The 14,583-nt window shown below is 50.1% G+C and overlaps 8 protein-coding genes across 8 annotated transcripts; 3 read left to right on the forward strand and 5 right to left on the reverse strand.

Annotated features, from left to right (window-relative positions):
- Window positions 1–319: 319 nt before the first annotated feature.
- Window positions 320–2,652, reverse strand: N7515_002212 (Hsp70 family protein; the record flags this gene model as incomplete). Its single annotated transcript, XM_056662956.1, has 12 exons — window positions 320–516; window positions 571–706; window positions 799–982; window positions 1,033–1,050; window positions 1,100–1,197; window positions 1,251–1,350; window positions 1,414–1,672; window positions 1,724–1,790; window positions 1,847–1,891; window positions 1,946–2,409; window positions 2,460–2,530; window positions 2,588–2,652. The coding sequence occupies 12 exons, from the start codon at window positions 2,650–2,652 to the stop codon at window positions 320–322; spliced, it is 1,704 nt and encodes a 567-aa protein (XP_056525069.1).
- Window positions 2,653–2,948: 296 nt separating this feature from the next.
- Window positions 2,949–4,171, forward strand: N7515_002213 (uncharacterized protein; the record flags this gene model as incomplete). Its single annotated transcript, XM_056662957.1, has 4 exons — window positions 2,949–3,033; window positions 3,082–3,131; window positions 3,183–3,612; window positions 3,666–4,171. The coding sequence occupies 4 exons, from the start codon at window positions 2,949–2,951 to the stop codon at window positions 4,169–4,171; spliced, it is 1,071 nt and encodes a 356-aa protein (XP_056525070.1).
- Window positions 4,172–4,277: 106 nt separating this feature from the next.
- Window positions 4,278–5,376, reverse strand: N7515_002214 (isocitrate lyase/PEP mutase family protein; the record flags this gene model as incomplete). Its single annotated transcript, XM_056662958.1, has 3 exons — window positions 4,278–4,900; window positions 4,966–5,113; window positions 5,167–5,376. 3 exons carry the CDS (start codon window positions 5,374–5,376, stop codon window positions 4,278–4,280), a joined length of 981 nt encoding a protein of 326 aa, XP_056525071.1.
- Window positions 5,377–6,420: 1,044 nt separating this feature from the next.
- N7515_002215 (CTAG/PCC1 family protein) lies at window positions 6,421–6,865 on the forward strand (the record flags this gene model as incomplete). The annotated part of the gene is made up of 2 exons (XM_056662959.1): window positions 6,421–6,464; window positions 6,544–6,865. 2 exons carry the CDS (start codon window positions 6,421–6,423, stop codon window positions 6,863–6,865), a joined length of 366 nt encoding a protein of 121 aa, XP_056525072.1.
- Window positions 6,866–7,532: 667 nt separating this feature from the next.
- Window positions 7,533–8,398, forward strand: N7515_002216 (YoaK family protein; the record flags this gene model as incomplete). Its single annotated transcript, XM_056662960.1, has 3 exons — window positions 7,533–7,665; window positions 7,720–7,749; window positions 7,812–8,398. The coding sequence occupies 3 exons, from the start codon at window positions 7,533–7,535 to the stop codon at window positions 8,396–8,398; spliced, it is 750 nt and encodes a 249-aa protein (XP_056525073.1).
- Window positions 8,399–9,928: 1,530 nt separating this feature from the next.
- Window positions 9,929–10,521, reverse strand: N7515_002217 (uncharacterized protein; the record flags this gene model as incomplete). The annotated part of the gene is made up of 2 exons (XM_056662961.1): window positions 9,929–9,949; window positions 10,033–10,521. The coding sequence occupies 2 exons, from the start codon at window positions 10,519–10,521 to the stop codon at window positions 9,929–9,931; spliced, it is 510 nt and encodes a 169-aa protein (XP_056525074.1).
- Window positions 10,522–11,082: 561 nt separating this feature from the next.
- N7515_002218 (FAD-binding oxidoreductase) lies at window positions 11,083–12,638 on the reverse strand (the record flags this gene model as incomplete). The annotated part of the gene is made up of 3 exons (XM_056662962.1): window positions 11,083–11,222; window positions 11,295–12,456; window positions 12,507–12,638. 3 exons carry the CDS (start codon window positions 12,636–12,638, stop codon window positions 11,083–11,085), a joined length of 1,434 nt encoding a protein of 477 aa, XP_056525075.1.
- A 589-nt stretch (window positions 12,639–13,227) lies between these two features.
- Window positions 13,228–14,543, reverse strand: N7515_002219 (isopenicillin N synthase family dioxygenase; the record flags this gene model as incomplete). The annotated part of the gene is made up of 6 exons (XM_056662963.1): window positions 13,228–13,332; window positions 13,381–13,560; window positions 13,613–13,999; window positions 14,049–14,129; window positions 14,192–14,344; window positions 14,403–14,543. The coding sequence occupies 6 exons, from the start codon at window positions 14,541–14,543 to the stop codon at window positions 13,228–13,230; spliced, it is 1,047 nt and encodes a 348-aa protein (XP_056525076.1).
- Window positions 14,544–14,583: the final 40 nt, after the last annotated feature.

Consider the following 14,583-nt stretch of genomic DNA (forward strand, 5'->3'; position numbering starts at 1 on the left):
ATCCAAACAAACAAATTGGTATCCCTGAGCCCAAAGGCTATCAACATTTTGTGCATCGTCTGCAATGCTAAAGCTCGTTCAGTCGTAGCTAGTCAACATGCCCTGCTGTTCTGATTTACGAGGATTTAGCTAGTATTACTTTGTATAGTCCCAAGTATAAGCAAATATCTGGACTTGATTGTTCTAGCTATCCCTGTCCTGGGCGCCATCTCAAAGCTAACATCAAGCAAGCACCTGGGCAGGCTCTCGCCAGTCGGGTTGTTCTCGCTTTACCAGCTATGGCAGAATGCACCTTATCTTAGCCATCTGCCCCCATACTTCAGTAGCGAGATTTTACACTTCCATAGGACACGCCATTGAAATACAGTTCAAACAGCAACGATGCGGATGCTGGCGTTAAAACCAACTTATAATCGATCTGGTAGAAGTGTTGCCCCCTCGAGTTCGTTTTCTTCACAAAAAGTTCTCTTGGGACTCTGCTAAGATCCGCGTCTACTTCGCACAGCGTTGTAACCGCTTTTGAAGTTAGCAAAATGCGTCCTGCAAATGTTGAAGGCATGGGAGACGTACTGGAGTCTATCCACCCGGGAGCTGTGGGTTGCAGACAAAAAAGTAAGTGCTCTGTAAACACCAGAGAGCTATTGGTCGTAGCAACCACACGATAGAAATCAAACTTGATCGGCTCAGACTCGGATATTGGTTCCCCCTGAAAGACGATTCGAATCAGCACTTCATGGGGCCATGCTTGCATTACCATGACCCATCACACTTCAACCCCCAGGGCACGTGGATACTCACTTTTCGGATGAACCAGTCCATGCGTCCATCCCTTTTCCACTTCTCCTCAAAAGGACACCATGCAACCGTCCCATTGTTTGTATGCTTATTGCAATCGTATGGGATCCGAGTCTTGATACCGTAGCTACATCGGGCAATGCGACTGTCTACCTGATTGCCTTCTTGGCCTCGAATAACAGCACCTCTAGTTTTAATAAGCAACATACCAGCGAAGGATCCTCCATAGAGACATACCGAGCAACAGCAGACCACCTAAATTAGTATCAGTATGTAGACTTGGCAGGAAGATATTGGGACCTACGCATTTTGGGGCTGCATGATTTCAATGCCGCTGAATGCAGCCTCTAGGCGCTTAAAGAGATACGCCGAGGCTCCAAGACCTCCCACGAGAACAATGGCCTATGCATAATCAATTCAGATGCTGTCGGGCATTTCCTTCTGTTGACACTCACTTTAATTGTGTAGCCATCTTTCTCGACACTTTTCTTTTGGTCGGCCACTAGATCTTCAATCTCTTTCATTATTGGGTCGAAAATACCCTGAACCTGGCCCCTGTTTCCAGGTTAGTGTGCCAAGGGGCAAGTTTGAAAAAGAGGTTTCAGACGCTATACATACCCATCGAGATATAAGTACCCTTTGCTTTGGTCGACGTTAGAGATCCCAGAAACCCCAGGCAATGGGATAAAATATCCTAGCTCACACAAATCATCCTCGTCAGAAGGACCGGAGTAGCTTGGCTTGACGTAGTCCTGCCAATATTGTCTAGCGGTTCTTGCAGGGCCATCGGGAAGAGGTTGACCTGATGATCTCTCAACGCGTTCTTTGATGAGGGCATCAAACCTCTCGTCTAACATCACTGAGCCACATAAAGCACCTGGAGACCGTTAGACAGACATGGAGACAAATATAGGTATAGGATACATACCAGTTCCCTTTGTGGCTTCCTCGACTCTGAATGGCTCGGTTTGCTTGACGCGATAGGTAATGACATCCTATCACGACTGGTTACTGTGATTCATGCGGTGACATTGGAGAAAGTGATACTCACGACCGTTCCACCTCCAGCATCACAGACAATAATACAGTCATCCTTCTGTAATCTTATTAGATATATGATCCAGTATTATCAGTTCGGCAAGTCCCTTACCGCGATAGAATTCGGTCGAATAGTCCGGATGGCACAAACCGCAGCAGCTTCGGGCTCGGATAAGAGAGTCAGGCTGGTGGGTGAGATACCAGTCAAAAGCGCTGCCCGCATAGTAGTGTCCTTACCCTTGTCCGACCACACAGCGGGCACAGTAAGGATGTATTGCAAGTCCATTGTTCCCAGTACCGATCCAAACCGCCGTCTCAAGATTCCGTGAGCATGGGCTACCAGCTTGCCTAAGTAGTCACCGGCGACCTCCAGTGGTGTCACGTTCAAATCTTTGATAATCCCCCGCGAGTTGACAGCAGGTGCATACCGAAACTGCTGACTTTCGTCTAGCAGAAGCTTAACTCCTCGGATGAGTTGTTGTTGCTCTCCCGGGCAGCGTGGCAGATCAGCTTGGTAGCCCCATATCAGCCTGTTGTCCTTATATGAACACAGGGTCGGAACCTTCTGGCTTGTGGCTGGTAGACGGTCAGTTTGATGAGCTTGCCAGCTCCGTTACGAGACTCACTGTTACCACCACCTGGCCATGTCTGAATGAGATCAATACTATCGGGATTATCTTCCAACCCCCAGGCAACACTGTGGAAGTCAGCTTGACAGCTTATCTCATACAAGTTCGAGACAGTATGTTCTTACCCGCTGAAGGTTGTCCCGAAGTCGATACCCACTATGAGCTTCGGTCGGTCCTCTTTGATCGCCATTTTGCATTTGCACCTCCCAAATTATATATGGAGATCTCGCGAATGGAAATATGAACGTTCAAGGGATAGAATGATTGACGGAAAATACTTCAGATAAAAGCTCGTTCATTTCGCAAGTTTGATATCATTGACTTTGTTCCGAAGCCACAATCGGCGTCGGACGAGGGAGAAATCTACCAGCAATGATAATTGTGCTGTCATCGAGTGAAAGTCTACCATAAGCTAAAACCAAATCATCTCACCTTGTCACTTCTGACCAAATGCTCACTTCTCACACCGAACCATATATTTACACCATGTGGGGTTTAGATAACTCCGGGCCTGACGAGGCAAGAGAGACACTTCCAGACTCACATGTGAGAAATGGACCTATCACTATTGGTTTGTCTATCTTCCTAATACCGAGGGTGGGTATATTAACATGACTAGGTCGTATAGATCATGAGGCTATGTGCGACGACGTCAACAGCCTCCACCAGGTCTGTCATTGCAATCTAGCCTACAACAGGTTCAGCCTAACATCCAAATAGAAAATCAAGATTGCAGAAAAGAATGCACAGTCCTTCCAAAGGGGTTTGCTCCTCGCGGAAGAGCAGTCACGCAGAAGGGCTGAACTACATGATGAGGCTGTTAAAGAAGCAGAAGCGGCTCGAAAGGAGAATCGGATACTCGTGGCATCACTAGCAGGTCTACAATCTGGAATAGAGACTTCCACAGACGAAGATATCAAGCGAGAGATGTGCCTCCTCTACCATGACCTTGAACGTTGGGTGTTCAGTCACTGCGGCAGAAGGCCAACATCAGAAGAGACGATAGAGACGCATGATCAGGGATTGGAATTCACCCAATCAGCCATCTCAGGCTTAATCTTCCGCAACTTCTGGAACCGGTTTGCTGTAGGATGTGATTATGGTCTAAGCAACTATCTTCGTAAGGCTGACATGACGATTAAACATCATTGTGAGTGCTCACAAGATCAACATTGTCGTCACTGCTCGTTCTAACTATCGAAGTGCCCAGACATATTAGTCGCCATTGGAGATATGCAATGAGCACCGCCATACTGTCGCTGGAGGAGGAAAGCTTGCAACGCCTGTGCGAGTACAATCTCGAGCAAGTCGACAAGTGTGTCGCCCCATCCACTCTCACTGACACGCCGAATCGGAAGAGGCAACTATTGGACATCTTCAAACGGTGTATCGAGTTCAAGCATAAACTAGAATGCCAGGAAGACACATATGTCTTCTGGTGCAGTAAGTATCAAACGCCCTTCCGGGACGAAAGCATGCGTAGCATCGAGGAGGACGAAACACTCGGGGGACTTGTCGAGTACAGTGTGTGGCCGTGTTTGTACAAAGTTCTGCAGGGGAATGAATGGGCTGTCGTCGAGAAGGAGGTTGTCAAAAGAATTGCGCCGCCGGCCTCCCTGGCTGAAACAACCGACGAGGAGGCATCTCCGCAGGAAAGCGAATGTCTGGTTGAATTGGATTTTGGGCAGGAGTTGGGTGATACAGTATAGAAAGTCCAATCTTTGCTTGCAACTTGTTGATCTAGCTAGCTATAAAGATCCAGTTGCTGGTCCAATACAAAACTAATGCACCCCTATACGATAACAACACTAGCCACTAGACACCATCGACGAAGCCATCACCTCCGGATTCTGTGTCAACTTTCATAGAATCCATCAAGCCACAGACATCGAAGATGGTTTTCGGTCCCAGTCCTTCGGGGACGCCGACCACTCCTTCTGACTTGAGGCGCTCCAAAGTCGCCTTGATACCCATGTAGGCGGGGGTGATCGTGGCGAATGAGAAGATCATGATTCTGAAGCCCATTTCCTCCGCCTCCTTCGTGGTAATGAGAGGGCTAGCTCCATTCTCTACCATGTTGAGGAGAAGAGGCCAAGGTGCCAGATCCTGCACTGCTTGCCGGGCTTGCTCTTTGGAGGTAAACCCTTCGAGCAGCCCAACATCCGCGCCGATATCCCGAGCCGCCTTCAGTCGGCGAATGCACTCTTCGTATCCATGCTGCTGGAGCGCATCGGTCCGGGCAATCAGGACAATGTCTGAGTGCAAGCGATCCTTGGTCAGCTTGGCGGCGCGTATGCGGGTGAGGTATTCCTCAAGGCCAACGACTTTCTTGCCGTTGAGATGCCCACAGCGCTTGTTCTGGATTTGGTCTTCAATGTGGAAGCCAGCCACACCAGCCTGGATGTATTGCTGAACAGACTTTGACACCATCAGGGGGCCTGCAAGAATGTCAGCCCCATGTCCAGAATAAGGTCTTTTCTATACTAAGGTGTGGATTACTAACCTCCGTAGCCAGTATCCATATCTGCGATCAATGGAGGACCAAACGGATCAAGGTTTGCGATCATCTCCGCGTTTGTCTTCATGTCATGGAGCTGAGCCAGTCCAAGATCGGCCATTCCCAAACGTGATGCAGTCGTTCCAGCGCCAGTCTGCGAACCATGTCAGCGTGCAGGGATGTGAGGGACGTATACAGAGTTCTTACCATGTAGAGTCCCTTGAAACCGACCTGCATGGCAATTCGAGCGGAAAGGCCATCGTAAACACCAGGACATACAATGAGGTCTCTGGTATCTTTCAGCATCCGACGCAACTTGGAAGCTGCTGGAATCACATAAAGAGATACGGTAGGCTCCTGTCGGGCCCCATTGACCTCGTAGTAGCCATCCTTCTCCACGGTGATTGTGATAGTCATGGTTGGAAGTTTGATATAGATAGGGCTTCTTGTTTGAATGCTTATGGTTCCTGTGCTACACTTCAAACCTCGAAGACATCGCTCCCCTTTATATCCCCGACCTCTATGTCCCGGCGACTTTTGCTACACCCACATACTATCCCAATTGTAGAAGTCTTTCCGTTGTCGTCAAGGACAAGATGCATTGACCACAGGCAAAAAGCTCTTGCTCTCTTGGTGATGTAACATTCCACTGCCTGCCAAGGCGTCAGGATGCCCTTATCTTTCGTCGCGTCGTACTGATCCCAGATGACCTCAGCTGAGTTGAGTTCATGAGCAAGAGATATTTGCACAGGATCAAAGGGATGAGGCGGAGCAAGCGCCGAAACTATTTCCATCAATCAATGGGATCCACTGCGCCGAGCAATTTATATCTTCAGATGTGTAAATCAGGGTCCAGATTATGCATGTCATGTTACAGTGCCCCCGCGTTGAGCGATATAGGTTAATCAATGGGAAACTGACCCCCAATCTGCATGGCGAACCCTGTCTTCATGCAAGACGGCATCTGATATGGAATAAGTCGGTAGATGGATGCATTTCAATCTCCATTTCATGCATCTGTGCTCTTGTTGAGAGAGAGATCTGCAATGAGGTGATATCTCCAAGGGGGTTGTCGCTTGGCCAATGTACCGTTCCACGAAGTCTTTCGTTTGCCAAGGTCTTCAGACCGGAAGATCAGCATTTCAATATAATTATAGCACACTGCGCCACTAGCCTGCTGTGTATCGAATCAACGCTTACGGTCGTGCAATGGTACGGAGTACCTTGTGTACATTTGTGCCAAAGGTGGCATCTAGCGGCTCCAAATTCGCACCCAGGTGAGCTGCTGACTCAGCCGATCACGCCGGGCCCCGCCGCCGGCGCTCTCCAAGACTCCGACAGCATCGCCAATTTCCACCCCGTCAACCTCTCACCAACCACATTCATTATTCCCCCCTGCTTTGGAGGATAGATTTCTCGGAATTACAAGACCGAGCCACCCGCAGTTAAACTTTGGACATCATGGCTGCCATAGAAGCAACCAATCCCGAGTTTCCTTACACTCTGTAAGCTCCTATCCCCACCATCAACTAGATCTCAAACACGACCTCGACTAGACCAAGCCATGCTAATGCATTGCCGCAGCACTATATCCCTCCCCCTACCTACCAATCGTCTTGCGTCGTGCGCTCTACGCGCTCTGGAAGTTGACGCTGAACTATCCCCGTTTGTGCGACGGACTTTTGTCCTCGAGGCTCCGGCTGTGGAATCCCCATCAGAGCCGCAAGAGAAGAAGCAAAAACACGATCCCGAGGAGACCAAAACCGTACTGAAGACTACCTACTATGCGACGACCAACCGGATGCTACGTGTTTCTGTCAATGGGTTCATGGAGAGTCTGGGTACTGTACTTGGTGTTATGACGGAGTTGGATGTCGATGTGCTGAAATCTGAGATGGAGGGTTGAATTCCACATTTCTCCCTGCATAACCATGTGCCATCGAGCCTTCCGTCTTGGCCTCAACCGTTTGGGTATCGTGCTATCGGCGCTCCGAGTGTGCAGAAACTTGACACTCTTGGCTGCCACAAGGCTGTGCCAATCATGCATAACGGGTCGTACAACAACCCTCCATGAGAACATATTGTGCCACAACCTTGTATTCGCGGGAGAAGGTCGGAAGGAGGGCGCCTTTGCCGCCAAGCAACTCGCCAACACTTATTCCACCGAGTCATCCTTGGCATTCTAGGCGTGCATCGGAGACTAATTATTCAGTATGAGGTCGGGCGATCTGCGCTCCGTCGACCAGAAATGACAAGGGGGATATGCACGACATGTGATTGCTACAGCATCAATCTCGCTTCGAATCCTGCGAGATATCGGAATGCACGGAGCTTCGCTATCATCACTTTGTCTCCGTTATGTGTATTTATTAGGTGAGATGATGATATCGAGGAGCTCAACTGAGGAAGCGGGGGATAAGATTGGGAATTTCATAGTTTATTGACGCGTCCTTCAATTGCTACAAAAAAACAGATTCCTCTTGCTTGTCCGGTTCTTATTTCGGCGCATTCCTGCACTTCTTCAGCTATTCGCCTTTCTTTCCTCTATACCCTTGTAATTGACAGTGCCCAAGATGGACCCCGAAAAAGGCGCACTCGGTGGAATCTCCTCGTCCTTGAGGGCCGAACTCGAGCCCAAGCATGCCGAACTTCTCCTCTACGCTTGTTGCCTAACATCCGGACTGGTGGACAGCACGATATACAGAGGTAGGGAAGGCCGATATCCTGTCCCCTCAATCGTGGCAACACTAACATCTGTAGCGTACAACACCTTCGTCTCTATGCAAACAGGTAAGCTCTTATATCCCCGACAAATGTATTTCAACTGAATCCGTTAACAAGGCATTGCGTAGGAAACACCGTCTTCGTCGGACTGGGAACATCTCACCAAAACCTTCGCTCATATGGCTGGTTACGCTCAGCCACCTCCATCGGGACATTCATCCTAGGATCATTCGTTTTCTCCCGAATACATTCCCTCCTGGGCCCGCGGCGACGCGGATCTCTGATGCTGTCCTTCATGTTACAGGCCAGTCTGATCCTGCTCACAGCTGGCCTTATTGAAGGTGGTGCTGTCTCCAGTAAACTGGATAGCAAACTATCCCAGGCAGTTCCCCCGTTCGACCAAGAAGTGCCGATTGTTCTCCTGAGTTTTCAGGCCGCCGGGCAGATTGTAGCAAGTCGTGCTTTGGGGTTCAATGAAATCCCGACCGTGGTCATCACCAGTCTTCTTTGTGATCTGATGTCTGATCCGCAGGTGTTCATGATCAGGAATGTGAAACGAGACCGTCGTGTCGTTGCCTTTGTGTTGACGCTTGTGGGCGCCATCGTCGGTGGATGGGTCACTAAGGTCACGATGGCCATTTCACCGATTTTGTGGCTATCGGCTGGTATAAAGGGATTACTTGTCCTTGCCTGGGCCTTTTGGAAGGCGAAGTGAAGCATATACATGTGAGGGATTCTACTGCTTTTCCCCTTCGTGCCCCATCCGGGGTATAGGCCTTGTTTTGTTCAACATACTAACTTGCTTTCATCTAGTTACAGTTAGATAGCCACGTCAGTCGTCCGTACATCGCGGTCGCCATGCCGAATACGGGGAACATGAGGGGATTGCTATGCTTCTTAACGCCGGTGAATGGGAAAATGTCGAGCTGCACAGCTTTTGTGCTTATAACTGCCTGTGGTAGCCCACTGCGCAGTCTGCAATTAGATGAAACGATACCGCATTATTGATCCCTCACAAGTGCATTCCGTGTTATATGCCATCTTGTAATCCATTTCCATCGAACATTCCATTGTACGAAGATAGACCTACCTACTCCGAAGAACTCACTGTCCCTCTTGTCATCAAACGCTAGACCCCCAACTTGCGGAACTGCGGCCAGAGGTTATACTACAAGGTCTCCCGCCGCCCGATGGTCTTGGGTTTTAACTGCGACGCTCAGCTCCGCCTATCCCAACCTATCAAGCATGATTTAGTAAGCATGACCTGGTGAACCGACCAATGATTAATGCAAACGGGAGACCCGGCGAATCCCCCCTTCGAGCGTAAACGCAGGGTGAATGCAAATTCTAAATCCTGTGTAGCGAACAGACTCATGTAGATGGTAGGCGAATACCTATATTTACGCGGTATATACTTTATTTGACTTATTTGACGTCACAACCTTCCACAGTCGCTCCTTTCCGCAGTCCCTCTATCAACAGTCCCTGCTGGACCTACTCAGTCTGATCCAGATGGTGTTAGAGAAGACGAGTCATCGATATGCGAGCACGGGCAGTTACACAACGCTGAGACTCCTGCTCGCCGTGATCACTCAGAAGCGACTGCATAACTCGCATATCGACATCAACCTCGCATACCTCAACTCTGTGCTCAAGGAGAGGATCGTGATGCACTACCCAGCAGACCTGGAAGACGGCATCGGGAAAGACCAAGCGAGGTATGCGAGGTTGATATCGATGTGCGAGGTATGCAATGGCTTCTGAGTGATCACGGCGAGCAGGACTCTCAGCGCTGTGTAACTGCCGGTGCTCGCGTAGGTGTCTTGGTAGTCGATACCTTTCTCCTGCTCAAAGCCTCTCGCGACCCATCTTGCCTTGAACTTCAGAGGGAAGCCGTCTGCGTTGGTCTTGAGCTTAAACACCCACTTCCCGGTGAGGATCTTGGAGTCATCCTTGGGTGTGGGAATCAGCTCCCAGGATCCCAGGATCCCATGATCCCGAGCTGATTGAACTCGACTCGCATTGCTCGTTGCCACCATGGCCATAGCGGAGAAGCATCGACAATCGGCGGCCGCCAATGGTTGGGAAGACGGTTTTCGCGATCGTCAAGTCGGGCCTGCATACTAGCAGAAGTGGACGATGTACGGATATCATCAAACGTAAAGGACTTGTAAAAGGTATCATGTTTTAAATGATATCTTTTACAAGTCCTTTACGTTTGACGATATCCGTACATCGTCCACTTCTAAAGCAACATATCGTAAACCTGAGGTAAACTCTTTGTCGGTGATGTCGAGAACGGCGCGATCCAACGTCACGCTCTGGGACTTGTGTACGGTTATGGCGTACGCAAGATTGAATGGGAAACTGGGTGCGGTGGCATTCGTGCCCATCGACCAGGAACGTGCGCGTAACGGGCAGGGTTGGGAGTAACGCGCGACCCTGGTAGTCCGTCTTCCAGGCCGGCTTCGTGTACCCATCGACCGTCACGATAAGAGCGTCGGGGCGAGTGTGCAACGCATCCACAGTTGTAGCCGACCAGATGATATCCCGGACTGTTGCAAAGGGGCCATTGACGAGCCTGCGGTCCGTCCAGATATTCTCCTGGAGCATGATGCGACAACCAATCGAGACAAAAAGCTCGTTGGCCAGGTTGCCCGCAACATCATCATCGGCTCTCGCCGCTCTGGGGTTGCTATTGGAGGCCATGATACGCAGAATTGAAGATCCCACCTCACGCAGACGGTCCCGGTTCCAAAGTTCCACCGCCGCCCGTTTTAGAAAGACGTCCAGCGGGCTCCTGAAGTCATCCTGCTCTTGCTGCGAAGGAATAGGCATTGCGCGAGTAGCGAGAAGTGCCCAGTCTTTGCGGGATGCCTATCCTTTAGCAACAAGAGCAGGATGACTTCAGGAGCGGACCTCTTGAGCGGGTGACACTGACGGGGAAAATCGGTAGGATAAAAGTTGGGCCGGAAAGGACAAACTATCCGTAATAGGTACTGCAAAACCGAACGTACGACAACCAATCGGAGGGAAATAATTCTGGCCGAATTATCTCCGAGGTCGTTTTGGCCGTAAGTACTGTGTAAGGCGACGCCTCGCGTCGCAACAATAATAATGAGCTGTTCCTGAAGCTCGCAGAGGCCATCGAACTCGATGCTCAAAATCTGACGTCATTGGAGGCCGTCGATGTAGGTCCGTCCCCCTTTGGTGGGGGTTCCTGCGGGTCTGGATATTGCCGTGCCATTCCGCCTTGGAACCTGTTACCTATTGCCTCTGAGCTGCGCCTTTGGCATCGTGTCGTGACATGCTTTCGAATGCTGCGCTTTGTCTGCTACAAAAAGAGCGAATTTGGCTAACTATCATTGGTCTTGTCTGAAACCCTGTGCGTTCTAACTTCTATTGCTTTTCATCCACAGATGCGCCCATTGGAATCGGTTGCATCTTATGGAAGACGTTTGTAGGATCGTACTTGGCCTTGATCCCTTGCAAACGCTCAAGATTCCCGCCATAGATATTGTTGACCACCGAGTCACCAGCTAGTTTTTCGTTAGTATTGACATTCGACTGTAGAACAACTCTTTGTGACTTTGTCGATCAGGAAAACTCACGTTCAGCGTAATTGATATACTGAGGCACGTTCGACTCCCCACCCTGATGTTTGGTCCGCGCATCCAATTCAACCTTCCACTTCGCCTGGATACCTCGTGCCCAAGCCCGATGCTCCAAGTCTCGGGATGGATCGGTCCATCGAAGATAAATAATGCCATTCTGGGTCGGATTGCGACTTGCCAGTGCCGTTGCAGTCAGAGGCACTTCGCAGATCTTACGCATGTCGGTAAATTCCAGAATAATGGCCGAGTTCGTCAGATCTTCCTCAGCCTGGATCTTCGCCATGAAGTCATTGAAGATTGTCCTCGCAAACTTAGGGTCCAACGGCGGCTCGTAGAAAATTCCCTTGAAAGATTTGCGATCACCGTAAGTCGCCTGCGGGTTTTGCAGCGTGTTCACCATCGAATACGGGATCATGTCGAGGGTGTTCAGGACCGGCTTCAGAGCAGTGAAACTGGCGAATTTCTCTTCTCCTTCCTCATGCGAGCCATTGAAGAAACCGAGGACGAGGACCATCGGTTCAGCGCCCTCAGGTCCCAAGGCAAAGATGCACATTGCCCCGAAGCGCGCGTCGGGATTCGCAAGTGACTCGTTGAGCGCATCCATGATTTCTTCCAGCTTATCAGGCGTGTAGCCAAGGATGCCAGAGAATACCGGATCCTTCTGCTCATAGGCCTGGTAGGTAAAGTCTACTACCACACCAAAGTTATACCCAGCGCCCCGCAGGCCCCAGAACAGATCGGTGTTCTCGGTCGCAGAGGCTGTGACGATGTTGCCGTCGGCTAACACCACGGTCGCAGACAGTAGATTGTCAATGGTGAGGCCGTACTGGCCGCTCAGCCAGCCATAACCACCTCCTAGGGTCAGTCCACCGACGCCAGTGTGGTTCACAGTGCCACCGACGGCGGCCAGACCGTGAACTGCACCGGCTTCGTCGACTTCTTTCCATGTAGCGCCACCCTGCGCGGTGATGATCTTCTTCGCAACATCTACGGTCACCTGGTTCATGCGCGACAGATCGATGACTAGACCGCCGTCGCTCGAGCTTGTGCCGGCGGTTGAATGGCCTCCGCCTTTCACGGCGAGGTCAAGACTATTCTCTTGTGCCCATAGTAGTGCAGCTGAGATATCAGCTGCGTCAACTGGCTGGACTACGATTCCCTGTCATGAATCAGTTTCTGTGGCCCTTTTTGATTAAGTTATAGTCATACCGCATATTTTGTTCCTGTGTCCGACCAGCGGATTAAACTTTTTTTATAACCCTCTGAGTCGGGTGTATAGATAGTTGCATTCTTTAGTCTGCTTCGAAGGGCCTCAATGGCCGCAGAATTGATCTGGGACATGGTTGGGAGTGGAGGAATTGGTGGGCAATTACCCCGCGGGATTGGCACAGTAAATAAAGGACGGGAGCACGCAACTTGACCTTGCCAGGTTTCTTTGTTTGATTCTCAGTCCTTTTCCCAACCTCACTCCCTCTGTGAGAGTCCAATTTTGGTTAAAAAGCCGGGAGGCCATTCTTCAGAAGGGACTACACAACACTCCCTCTTTCTCGACCCATTTTTCAGTGTGCCTCCCCAATCCCCATGATATCAATTGATACCACTCGTGCTATTGCAAGGCCTACTACAGTCGTCCACGGGTGCTCCCCAGGAATCTCATGAAAATTCTCAGTACGATTGTGAAAAGGGTATGCTCTTCTCGTCCCAGTACGGGTACTTATTTCGCTGGGATACTGCGTAGAACACTCGAAGTGAGGTGATAGTCCATGCAGTATGCAGATCACACTGCGTGAGGGCGGCATACATGGACGAATGATCTTCAATCGCAGTCAGAGATAGCCCACTTATGAGTGGAAGATGATTGAATTTCAACAACTTGACTAAATATCTGTATTGAAGTGAACAAATGGAAGAATCGTCTCTATTTCCTATACTATTTCAAGATCTGTTGAGAATACTTTGCATAAAGCTCGGGATACCATCGTCGGCCCACGTCCGGATGGCTGATAATGCGATTTCTCAAGTGAGCTTCGCCAAACTGCAAGTGGTTAGCTTCATATGCCACAAAATTTACGAGACCACTCACGCAGGAATACAAGGGTGAAAGGAATTCACTCGGCACATCAACTGCGCGCTTTTTCTGGTCGTCAGATGTGGGAACCCGTTGCACGATGTGGGCAGCCGATTCTTTGAGCTGATCTAAAGTCAGGTCCAGTCTAGCAGCTTGGAAAAATGGAATGCTATATCGCGTTTTGGATGTTGGTGCCTAACGTAACGATAGTCAGAAAGGATCCTCAGTGATAGTAAAGTGGACTTACAATGACACGGTGCGTTGTGGCTGCACAAATCCCTCCTGTGATCGCTTCGAAGCCCTGTTGGATGTTGACGACGAGACTTCCCTCAATGGGAGGCACATCGATCCATTGTCCGTTCTTGTTGAGGACCTGAAGGCCTCCTGTGTTATCCTGAGATAAAAAGGTAAAAAGTCCAGCCGAGTCTTTGTGAGGACCAACGCCCTGGGAGTTCTGCGCGGCGGGTGGGTACTTGACGAACTTGAGGCGGCTCATGTTACCCCTGAAGCCATCGAAAGTGTTTGCTGGAAGGGACAAGCTTTCTGCCACAAGGCGCACGAATGTTTGCGCCAGGGCATCGGTCGTTGTGATATATTCCTCGACCAGCTGTTGAGCCCCTGGATAGTCAGGGTACTGTCGAGAGTTAGTGTTGGACATCAAGCGTCCAGGGAAGAGAACGTACTTGATTAGGGCCTTCGAGCCTCCGCCAGAAAGGATCCTGCTCCGTCCATTCTTTCGCCCCGGGCGTACCGAAGTCAAATTGCTAGAAAGGTTGAGAACATCAGCAGGTAAGAAATACGACAATCTCCAGAGAGAGACTCTTACCTCGCGGAGGTCTGTTTGTGCCGCAGTGGTCTCGGCACCGAGGCGAGTATAGCCGAGGAATGAGGGCGAGTTAATCATGTTACAGGCTTCTTTGGCCTCTGCCGACAAGGCAAACAGTTCAGGAAGAGCCTCATGTGTGTGATGAATCAAGGTCTATCTCGAGTTCTCATTAGAATCCGGCCGCTCATATTGTGTGTCTTGCTGCTCCCACCTCCAATCCCGTGTTGGTCAAGTATAGGAATCCCACAAGGAAGATTGCTTCACGCAACTTCGCCAGCTCCTCATCTTTCGTCACGGGATCGCTCAGACGAGCGAAGTCCACGATCGGGACGGATGAAAATGTCCCTGTCATTCCGCCTATTGCGATTGAAAGGTCCTAGTCTCGGGAAGAT

This window comes from Penicillium bovifimosum (genome assembly GCF_028826915.1).
Source record: "Penicillium bovifimosum strain IBT 22155 chromosome Unknown utg000002l_segment0_segment0, whole genome shotgun sequence".
Classification (NCBI taxonomy): Eukaryota; Fungi; Ascomycota; class Eurotiomycetes; order Eurotiales; family Aspergillaceae; genus Penicillium; species Penicillium bovifimosum.